Here is a 12,611-nt window from a genome sequence, read left to right on the forward strand (position 1 = left end):
ACACACGCGAGACAGATGTTGGCACACGATATATCTACGTATGCCATACAAGAGCACAACTTCGCAATACAAACCATTCTCTTCCAACAGTGAAGCATGGATGTTATGTAATGATTTGGAAGGCTACATACAGTTTGCATTGGGCCTTATGATCATGAAGAAAACAAAAATTACTTAAATGGCTTGTGAAACCATTTGCGTGATCATGTGGACTGAAGTTCACAAAATAATAATACAGCTGGAGATAATCTTGAGTGATTTAATGCTCATGAGGCTGAAATATCTCATCTTTTCACATGTTGGCAAGAGCCAGATTTGAATATCACTGAGCCTTCTTTTTTTTCTTTTTCTTTCTTTTTTTACACGTCAAGTTCCACAGGGACCAAACTAAGGAGCAAGTCTCCAAGGTCATGGAACATGTCAGTACATGAAATTATGACATAAAAGTAATAACAGATAAAAATAAAATGTTTATGAATCCAAAAAAGTCAAGCCACAAGTTTAAGTAAATGCAATCAACAATATAACATAAGAGTCAGCTTAATTTTTCAAGCAATTCCTCAACAGAATAGAAGGAGTGACCCATGAGGAAACTCTTCAGTTTCAATTTGAAAGCATGCAGATTACTGCTTAGCTTTTTGAATTCTTGTGGTAGATTACTGAAAATGGATGCAGCAGTATAATTCACACCTTTCTGCACAAGAGTTAAGGAAGTCTGATCCGAATGCATGTTGAATTTCTGCTGAGTATTAACTGAGTGAGTTAGGAATAAGCTGATATTGTTAACAAGAAACAACAGTAAAAAATATATATTGTTGCCGATGTAGCAAAAAAATAAATAATAAATAAATAAATAAAAAATTTACAGGCCCATTAGAATTCTTCAACATTTTCCATGGAACTGGAATAGTTTCTTCATGAGGAATGCTATAAAATCACATTTATTAGACTCTTAGAATCAATAGGGCTGCTTTATTGATCAGAGGTGGCCCTAAATCATCTTGGTTGACTGTTAATATTATTTTCTCCAACTCCTGTACAGAAAGAGATTCTTTTCCTTGTGATGCTCACTACATTCTAAAGTAAGACAAATCAGAGTAATAATAAGCTGAATTATCTCTAAATATTTTAAAGGCTTGTAGTTTTTTTTGGCAATATTCTAATAGTGAATACCTATTGCTAGCAGCTTTTGCATGTGGTGAAATACAAAGAAGAGTAACTAAATGAATATCACCACAAAATTGGTATTATGTCTGCATTCACACATAATTCTGATGGTTAACTGAACACACACTCTAAATACAGTTTGCATGGTCAAGCATTGATGTCTTGGAGGACAAAACTACTATCTACTGTACCAGCATAAAGATGTGCCTAAGCATACAGGAAGTTCTGTCCACACGGATAAAGTTGGGAGTCTATGCACCCACCATTCCTCACACAGTCAATGTAGCAACTGAAGATATCCCCTTAAAAGATGGGTGATGGATGACTATTCAATTTCTGTCCCACAAACTGGGGTATTTGTTGATAAATCTATATTTTACTTCTTTCAGAATGTCTTCAGAACATAGAATTTCATTATATTCATTTGCTGTAGCATGGGCTGATGGGAGATGGTATTGCATTCCTCTTCCCTCAAGTGATTAACAGCAAGTATTAGCCATGAAATTATGTTGTATCCCTGCCTTTGACTACAACCTCTAGATTTAAAACTTGTAGATCTACAATGTTGCCATAAACTTTGAACTACAAAGGATATCTAAGAACAAATGAAGACACTGCTTTAGTTTATACACTCACAAGATATTATTTATAACATTTTATTTTGTACTGATATGCCAAACAGATAATCAATTCTTAGACCACACATTAGAGAAAATTTAAATTTTTATTTTACAGTTAATTTTCTCACAAGTGCACTGACACAGAAAAAGTTACAGGATCTGAAGAAATAGCTACTTTTAGAATCACATAACTTCAATTCTAAGGCTCTCTCTCATAACTAGTCACTACTTAAACTCCATTTGTTGACTCTCAGACACGCAAAAATAGTGAGCAGTATGTTTACAAGGATAAGGAAAAAACTTTATAAAATGCACATCAAACAAACTGCAATATATGATTTAACACTAATATGGCATGAGCCAACTACTTATGTAAATGTACATTGTTACGAAGTTTATATGAAAAATTGGAGGGTGCGCGCAGAGAGAGAGAGAGAGAGAGAGAGAGAGAGAGAGAGAGAGAGAGATATTATTATTACTATTATTATTATTATTATTATTATTTTGTTTTTCATTTTCAGATTACCATACTACAAATACCATCAAGTCCATGAAAACCCCCACTAAGCTGCTTCAGTTTCAATATATCAAGGAAAGATGACCCACATGTGCATACCTCGAGCCCATTTGGGCAGAGGGCTGAGGGCAGCAGAACTGTGGGGTCGTGATCCGACAGGTGAAGCAGAAGTAGTAGCACCAAGGTCCGATCCAAGCTGCTCACGGAGAGGCTGTCCCACTGTGCCACACACACTTCATTCTCATAACTTCAGCTTTAAAAATTTTTCATAAAACATTCGAACCATAAATACAGAACCATTACTTATAGTAATTTGTGAATGATAAATTGTTTTGACTTAACTTTTTAAATAGTAATTAAATATTTATCCATGTTTCACTAGAAAATGATTACTGCATGGACAAAATCAAAGAATCCTTGCTTGTCCCGTTAGTATATTTCTGTGCCATGATTTCTCTGTTTTAATCTGAATATGAAGGAATAAATCCAATATGAAAAAGTGACAGTAAAGTTTTGAAGGGCAATGAGACAAAGTATGCAAAGAACTCTGCCACTAGGATGTGTGTACACAATACATAAACTATGTGAGTTATGGATTTTATAGTAGTATGACACTCTGCCTTCAGTACCATCATTATGATACTGTGTCTTTTACTTTCAAAAAAGTAAATGATAAACATGCAAGGAATTGCAATCACATTAAAAAAATTGCTAATACCTAACAAATATCAAAATTGCGAAGTAAGTTTACTGTGAATACAAATTTCTCTCTTGTATTTTATTTCTTTTCTAAATATGTCTTACTTGTGGTCTGTAATGAAAGAATAAATAAACAGGCAGCAAATGTTATCTACTTATGTAGGAACAGAACCATTTACAATCACACTAACTAATGAGAGCAATCATTCAATAGCAACAGAAGAAAGAGACAGTCTACTTTCAGGTCATCAGAAATACTGCAAATTTGAAATACTGCAAGGACAGGTCTTACTTGTCAGAAAATATTCCATTACTACCACATCACAATAAAAAGCTGGGACAATGGTAACAGAACAGGGAAATGATTTTAGCAGTTTCAAATTTTCTTACTGTATTGCAAAAGTATATTTTATTGTCTCAATTCAGTATCAAGGTGCTTGCCTGAAGTAACCTAGAACCACTTAAAGAAATTTAATACAGATTTCATCAAATGAATTTAGCATCTCACAGACTTATAACCTCCCTTAGTTGCCAAAAGCATGCCACATTTAGCATGCTGACAGACTAATGGTATTTTAAATACAACAAACATTACAGTCCAAAAGTTTGGAAAAATACAAGCATAGTACGAGCTACTAAATGAGCCTTGCGATCACTTACGTGGTACCAGTAATCTATTGAAAACTTCACTAATGTGGTAACTCACTTTGTAAGTTACGGTACCAATTTCCACTGTAATTACCAGATATTGTTGTTGGCATAAAAATACCACACATTACAGAATCAACAACAAATTGTGAAACTACGATGGAGTAATAAGAGTGTAGCACTGATGCTATATAGATATAAGTAAACAAATCGACAAGCAAAAACAAATCACTTTTGTGTTAACATTGTGTAAAGCCACCTTGAGCCCAAATAGGAGCTCCAATTGGTGTCATCATCATCAAAGATGCATTCATTATGTTTTGAAATATTACTTTCCTGTGCCCATTGGTGTGGTGGTTTTCCTTACTTCTTACAGAGGCCAGTAACAGGTCATTCTTAAGTGGCAACAAGACATTCGATACATGTCAGCTTGCAATGTCTGAAAAATAGCAAGGTCAAGGGAGAAACATTTTGTGGTGTGCTGTGAAGAAGTAGTAGTAGTAGTAGTAGTAGACATGAGCATATTGTAACAATCTGGTGTCAGTTGAAGGCTGTGACCTGAGCAAGAGGCTTTGAGAGTATCTGCAGTTCTCAATAACCACAACTGTGTGTCTACTCTTTGACGTGGATAATTCTTCAAAACATATGTTGAAACATTTTAAATTGTTGATAACTTAAAATCAACAATGAGAGCTGGAATAGAACCGAATGCATGGAAAAGTGCAACAGGTGTGTAACCCACAAAGTTTTGCTTGCCAGTAGATAAACTGATGCCTCCTTTTAGATTAGGTGACCACAATGTTCCAGTATACATATTTAAGCATCACTCTCAGTGAACATAAAGCATGACAACACAGTGTGCCTTGGCTATTTTTGATCTCCATCAAAACACAGAATATACACTTTAAGGTCAAATTTCCTTCAATATGTGATGTCTGCACTGTATAGCTTACATGTTACATGGTGTTATCTGGATACATAACGGTACTGACATACAATCTGTATACATTTCACTCACCTCTTTCAGTGACAAAAGGGGTAATTTCTCCTGGTTCCAAACAAGGATGCTCATCAAATTTTGGCTTGAGATTGGCACTACTAAAAGTTTGTAAGTAAACCAAGTATGAACTATCATTGTGGGAAGTTTACAGTTTAACATGAGACTGATGTCAGATGTGAAAAGTTGGCATGACATGGAAAAAATTAAAAACAAAGTGGACAAGGTTATGCTGCAGTTGAATCACCAATCCTCAGTAGTCAGTACTAATGAACTGTAAAGTATTGAATGTGGCAGCAGTCAGCAACTGTAGAATTATTGATTCAATGGGAATCATACAGGCAACCAGTTGCACATCAAAAGTTTATTCAAACCTTTACCTAGGTTTCAACACATATAAAGTTGTTTTTCTTAGAAGAAGTAATAAAATGTGTCACATATTACATGAAAAGAGAAACGAAGTCATAAGGCTTACTCAACAGTAAGAATGATCCATGGCTACGTGATATGGCCAAATGGGTATGCCACAGCATTTATATGGATAATTTTGTTGTGGACTACACCCAGTAACTTCATTTCACGCAATATATGACACAGGTTACTATTCCTTCCAAGAAAGACAGGTGTATATCAGTCACAACCTTCATTAAGGTTTTAATAAATTTTTGGTGTACAACTGGCTGGCTGTGCGGTTCCTATTGTATCCATAATGAACTGTAGGCTGAGATCTGATAAAATAAAGGTATTATTCTAAATTATTGTGCTGTCACAAAGTTTTGTGTGTACTTTTATTACCCAGAAACTTGAATAATTAGTCTCGTTACTATTCATTGTGGCTCAAACTTGATGCTCCAGTGATGATTCCTTCATGACATTAGAATTTTGTTGCAGTAGTGTACTTGAGAGAAAAGAAAGCTTAAAAACATATCCCATAGGCTCTTAAAATATTTTTGCAAAATGTTCCTTTACATATTTAATCTAGATTACAAGACTGACAGATGCTGTCTGCACAAGGAAATGTAACAAAACACTACTCAAGACATTCTTGATTAAAACAACTTGCACTACTGTAGCTGGATCACAATAATAAAGTGACTGACAGTGGGATGTTTACATGACAAGAAACCATGACAAAAATCAACAAAAGAATGAGTTTGATGCCCAGTTCTGCACTATTTGCTGTTTTCGTATTACTCGGATTCCTCAGGTGTCAGTTTCCACAGTTAGCTGTGTACAACAACTTTCATTTTATTAGCTGAGGATTAGGGAACTAAACAGTGATAAGTCCATTTGGAGTTAGTTACATCAGCTAGAAATCTGATCTAATGTGATAGTATGTAGGAGTGATAAAATTAATGCACTGAGAGCAATACTTATACCATGGAAACCTGGGGGAAACCTACATGGCAGAAATGAGCATATGGGTCAGGTTGGTGTGCAGCCCAGAGAGCAGTGAGAGCCCCTCAGAGCTCATTTTTGACCCCACCAATTTCATGCAGATGCTAAAACAATGAAATAAACAATTCCTGCAACCCAGTTGGAAAGGAGATCCATAACAATAAAAGTGAGAAGGCTAAAAGTGCAATGAAAACCATTAGGAATGAAAATAATGAAACAAGGTGACAGAAATAATCAGGTCAGTAGGTTGGCGGGTGAAGTTCAGAGTACCCCAGGACCCAATCCAATAAAGTCATAGTATTAAAGAAGAGAACAGAACCCACTTTCTTGGAGGAAGTATAAAAACCTGTTGAAGTGGGTTGTTGTCTTCTGTCATTGGTCAATATCTAGGATAAAGGTTGCTTAAGGTCTTGCATTTATCTGAGTGCTATATGAAGCAGCACTTCCAAAAAAGTAAAATAGCGTGCAGCAGAAAAAGGACCAACCTCACCAAAAGTAATTAAAAACAATAAAAGAGGGACCATAAGGGGCCAACATGAGGCAGGAAGTACCTCACCTACTAGTAGTCTGCTCCTGCCTTGAAAGTAGTTTCAAACATTACATTACAGAATAAAAATCACTTTCTCAGATGAAATGAAGAACCAGTTAAACTGTCTATGTGTCATCTGCCAACATTAGAGGCAGAGAATCCAGAAGGCCATGCTAGGCATGGGGAGTTAGGAGGAGGTGGTATTCCACCTGAATGAGATGTACTGTCTGTGAGGCTCAACAACCACATATTGGTGACTCATTACATAACTTGAAACTATGGGTTACTCTGATATGGCCCATGCAAGGGACAAAAGATGCTGGATTAATTCCATGAGGAAACGAAAGAAGAATGCCATGGAACCAGTCTCCTGAATAGCACATAGTTTATTAGAGCAGGTAGTAGCCTATCAGATGATGTTCCATATCTAAGAGAGTAGAGGCCTTATCTGCAACTGCAAATCAATGCCCACGATCATAAAATTGATCACTGGGCAGAAAATCATTTCTCTAGCCAAACTATTGGCAAGTTTGTTTCCCAGAATATCAATGTAGTTGGGACCCAGAGAAAGTCAAATGAGTGAGTAGTGCCATCAATATCTTAGAGAAGCCTGAAGGCTACTCATCGAGTCATTACTACATGTTCCCAGCAAGAAATACTGTTCCTTAATGATAGGAGATAAAGAATAGCTACCGAGTGAGGTGGCGCAGTGGCTAGCACACTGAACTCGCATTTGGGAGGACGATGGTTCAATCCCACATCCGGCCATTCTGATTTAGGTTTTCTGTGATTTCCCTAAATCGCTCCAGCCAAATGCCGGGATGGTTCCTTTGAAAGGGCACGGCCAGGTTCCTTCCCTAATCTGACGAGACCGATGACCTCGCTGTCTGGTCTCCTCCCCCCAAACAATCCAATCCAAAGAACAGCTCATCCCCATCATGGTTTTACAGCCATTTGTGTAGTGATGGTAGCACCCTGATATTGTTGAAGATTGGAGAGAAATAGATGTCAAAAGGTCATGGGAGTGGTGAAGCTTTAAGTCCTAATAGCTTGTTCCTAATTCATGGTCTGGGTACTGACCAATGAGGAAAGCACATACGTATATGGGGGGCAGGCTATAAGGGGGGTAGGAGAGTTCCTGGCCGAGGGTTGAGCATCCATCACTCGAAGGTGTCAGAGGATTAACACCTCCTGCACAAAAAAAAGGTTATTAAGCTAGATAATTAGGAAATTATGATATTGCAGTGCCTGTGCTGTTAAGAAGCATGATGCAATGTTCCTTTGAACATGCATACAGGTACTGCACCAATGTCAACCATCATGAAATACATGAAATATAACCACAGTTGTGAATACAGATGACCATCAGCTGTATAATGGAATGAATGCAATGAAAATTTGCATAGTGCTTCTTAACAACAGAGGTACTGCAATGCTATATTTATCCATCAATATCAAGCAGCAACCTTCAATTAAAATGTTCTTTCCCTGTACGGGAATTACATAATGTGTACGAGTGCAGTTTGTGACGCATGAGTGATGACATAAGGAAGTCATGAGTCGTAGATGAATAGGCAAAGCTGTTAAGGAGACCACTTGCGTAAAGCAGGAAATTAGGGTTTGAGTTGCAGTCTGGTACAAATTTTCATTGTCGCCATCCCATTGTACAGCTGATGGTTGCCTATTTGCAACTGCAAATACATTTCATGATTAGGGAATTATTGTGTGGTGACTGTTTAAGTCAGCAAAAACTGGTATTACTGGGATGATAGATGTAAGACCCCTGCTTCGGTGACCAGACTGCCTATGACACTAGTCCAAAAGGTGCCAATGGCAAGTCTTCCCACAACATGATGTACTGGGTCCAATAATTTTAAAGCCAAAGGTACCATTGAGCCATGAACCTGGTAACTAAAATCCAGTCAGGATGAGACCAGAGCCAGTTAAATATGTTGTAGTGTAGTGTGAGCCACAAAAGAGCTGTGGGCAAGGAAGCAGAAAGCATTCACCATTCACATGCAGGCAGCCTTAGGCTGACAAACGGGGCGTAGCTGTATTAGCTTTTTATTATAGAGGAGTCCCAGAAACCATAACTGTGCAACTATGTCCAAGCACTGGGTACCCAAGAAGAGTTCTCAGTTGGGGTGAACATTCTTATGACAGTAATGCATGATATGATGCGAAAAATGGAAGCCATAGCAAAGGAGTCAAGCAGAGGCCCTTCAGATGGCTCCTTGGAGGTGGTATTTAGTTAGGTTACACACTGGGTGCTATACCAAATGCAAAAGTCGTCTACATAAAGCATGGGGGGAACCAGTGGTCCAACAGAGATCACTAGCCCATTTATGGTGATAAGGAGTGTAAAACTCGGCACAGAACCCTGAGGGACCCTTGAGGGTGGGAGCTGAGTAACATACCAACTCTGATCTGAAACAATGGAAGGGATGAAAACCCACAAATAGAAAGCTGTAGAGAGAATTGAAAGCCCCAGTCACAGTCAGTACATAAACTGTGATAGCACCAAGCAGTGTCGTATGTCATATGGAGGTGAGAAAGACTACAATGAGATGTTGGTGTTTGGGAAAAGTCTGTCAACTGCTGTTTCCTACCTAACCAGATGATCGGTTGTGGACTGTGCCTCCCAGAAATAAAACTTATAAGGGGGAAAAGACATCATGACTCAAGAACCTTACATAATCATTGGGCAACTATCCTTTCAAGCAGTTTGTAGAGGGTACTGGTGACACTAATCAGTTTGCAACTGTCGATGGACATTGAGTTTTTGGCTGGCTTAAGGATTGGGATGATTACGGTATCAATCCACTGTCAAGGGAAAACACATTCTAAACAAATAGGTTGAAGACTGCGTAAATGGAGTCTGAAAGTCACCTTCAGATATTCGACCATTTGATTGTGAATAAGATCAGGGCCCAGGACTGCATCATGAGACAAGTCAAGAGCCTGAAGCAATTCTTAGTCAGTGAAAGGTTCGTTATATAACACATACTTACAGGGAGCAGTGGGGAGGTAGATGTCTTCAACTTGTCTTTTATATCTTTGGAAGGCAGCCAGTTAAGAAGAGGACACCAATGCTGTTGCTAAGTGGGTTGCAATGTGTTCCACATGAGCCAACACATCAGCAGAAATATCATCATGAAGGAAGAGATATGGGGAAAGTTGTTGATCTTTTGCAGGACATTAGACTTTGGAGCTTGATCCACACCTGGGAGAAGAGACGTACATTCCCAAGAAGGAGATGTAGTGCTCTCAGCATTACTTCTTACTGTGTTCAATTAGATAGCAAGCCCTTGCATTGGACCACTTAAAAGTGAAGAGGGCGATCTGTCAAGGCTGTCATTTGAAATGTTACAGGATCATTCAGTGATCCTCAATAGCTGTTGAAATGCCTTTGGTCCATAATTGTACCAATTGCAGCTCTAGGGGACCTGTAGAAATGGGGACAGCAGTGCAGGTGACCATGGCTTCTGATAACCTCATCAATACACTCTGACACAGAGAGGATGAAGGTGATGGCAAGGTATACAACTGACAGTTGGTCCCTCAAAGACAGCTGAACATGGCAATTGATTTATTAGGCAGTGACATGGACATGACAGGATCACTGGTAAATGATTACTGTCACAAAAATCACCATACAGTGACAACTGTAGTGAAACCAAAAGGAGTCACTGAGGAGAAGAGGATCAAGATCAGAAAGAAGTTCCTCTAACAGAAGGCATCTGCCAGATGATGTACACCCCCCATAGTGGGTATTGTGTATTCAAATCCCCAAGTACAAGGAGGTATCGTATGTGAGAGGGAGCAGTTGCTGGATTATGGTGGCCATATGCAACTACCTTGTCTGAGCTGGATAGATGCTACAAATGGTAGTTGCTGTGGTTGTTTGTAAATGATAGCAGTGAAAGTACAAAGTGATGATATCTGAGTACATCAATGCACAAAATGCTCCAGATGCTATCTTGGGGGCACTAAAATTCCTATAGAAGGCATTCTTAAGGGTTGGAGAATGGTCATCAGTAAAATGCATATCCCGGAGAGCAACACAAATCACAGAACAGAAGGACGATATTTGGCACAGTTCTGGCGATATACCCATTGTAGTTCCATTGAATTATCACATTAAGAGTTTCCTGGATGTGTTTGAAAGGTCAGAGAGACAGGTTGTGCACCACGATTGCAGTTTCACCTGTGGGCAGAGAACAACAGTAACAAACATAGGTTCCAAATCTTATGGTGTGGCGGTGATCTGTCAACATAGTAGCTTTCTCCCAATATTTCTTCCTTCTCTCCATATCTGCTTTACAAGGTCAAGACTTTTCCAAGGGCTTATCAGCTATAAGGGTATGAACTGAAGAATAGGCAGCCCTAGAATTCCCTCCAGCTAATTGCTGGTATTGGCTGACTGGTCTCTAGGTCTCCTCTGAGAGGGTGCTCTAAAAGGAATTTTGTCACCGGTACATACCAGAGGAAGACACTACTAATACTAATACTAATACTACTACTACTACTACTACTACTACTACTACTACTACTAATAATAATAATAATCTGACCAGGTGCAGAGTGTTGAGATCACTGAAGATGGTGCAGCAGGAACATTATGGGTTAGCCCAATTGCTAATTTTCTTCTACGACTACCAGAGGTCAATGTCAAGGAAATGGAAGGACTAAGTACTTGACGTACAGGGAAAGGCGTAACACCGGAAATAAATATAGAGTGTGGGGGAAAATCTTTAGCTAAAGCAGATTGTTCAAAATTTCTGGGTGTCTGTATTGATCAGAATTTAAACTGGAAGACACACATTGACAATCTACTGAAACGATTGAGCTCAGCTACCTATGCTATTAGTGTCATTGCAAATTTTGGAGACAAGCATATCAGTAAGTTAGCTTACCATGCATATTTTCATTCGTTGCTTTCTTAAGGAATCATCTTTTGGGGCAATTCATCACTAAGAAAGAACGTATTTATTGCACAAAAACGTGTTATCAGAATAATGTCTGGGGCTCATCCAAGATCATCTTGTAGACAATTATTTAAAGAATTAGGGATATTGCCAGTAGCTTCACAATATATATACAGCCTAATGAAATTTGTTGTTAGTAACCCAGATCACTTCAGAAATAATAGCACAGTCCACAGCTACAATACTAGGAGACAGGGTGACCTTCACTACCGTTCATTGAATTTGACATTGGCACAAAAGGGGGTGAATTATACTGCCACAAAGATTTTTGGTCACTTGCCAAACAATATCAAAAGTCTGACAGACAACCAATCAGCATTCAAAAGTAAGTTAAGGGAATTCCTGAATGACAACTCCTTCTACTCCATAGATGAATTTTTAGACATAGGCTAAAGAAATACAGTAAGTATTAACAATTGTACCGTATATAAGACTAACAAAGATTATTCGGGATAAATGAATCTTTTGTACTTTGACACGTTCCACATCATTACGAAAGAATCGTGTTCATGATCCATGGAACAAGTAATATAACTAACTAACTAACGTACTGTTGATGACATGGCAAATATAATTGCCAAATTGGATACCACTGGTCATATTTTTCCCAGGGCCCAAACTATGGAAGACAACTGGAGACTGTAATTTACTGGCCTTTGGGATTTCGCATTCCTTAATTAAAGTAGTACACTTCCAAGATAGGAGTGTGTGTGTGTGTGTGTGTGTGTGTGTGTGAGAGAGAGAGAGAGACAGAGAGAGAGAGAGAGAGAGAGAGAGAGAGAGAAAGAGAGAGAGAGAGAGAGAGAGACTGTCTCTTCAACTGACACACAATACACAACAATGGTTGCTCACATGGCACATGGGAAGTTCTCATGAAGCTGTCATCCAGTCTCCATAAAAGGTGGGATATACGACTTCACATCACAAGTGTACATCATGATTTTAACTTTCTCAGAACATGAAACCCCCTCAGATACAAGGATGAATATGATCAGGTGTCAAATTTATGCCTGGTGGGCCTTGACATACACAGTGTGTGAAAATGATT

The 12,611-nt window shown here is 38.5% G+C and overlaps 1 protein-coding gene across 2 annotated transcripts in view; it reads right to left on the reverse strand.

Moving 5' to 3' along the window:
- Positions 1–12,611, reverse strand: part of LOC126299339 (vinculin) — a gene marked incomplete in the record, with an annotated part of 267,846 nt that overhangs the window by 68,032 nt on the left and 187,203 nt on the right. For both annotated transcript variants that reach the window (XM_049991172.1, XM_049991173.1), the window contains 1 exon segment: positions 2,404–2,523. In XM_049991172.1, coding sequence (XP_049847129.1) covers positions 2,404–2,523 — 120 coding nt within the window.

The sequence above is a fragment of the Schistocerca gregaria genome, chromosome X (genome assembly GCF_023897955.1).
Source record: "Schistocerca gregaria isolate iqSchGreg1 chromosome X, iqSchGreg1.2, whole genome shotgun sequence".
NCBI lineage: Eukaryota > Metazoa > Arthropoda > Insecta > Orthoptera > Acrididae > Schistocerca > Schistocerca gregaria.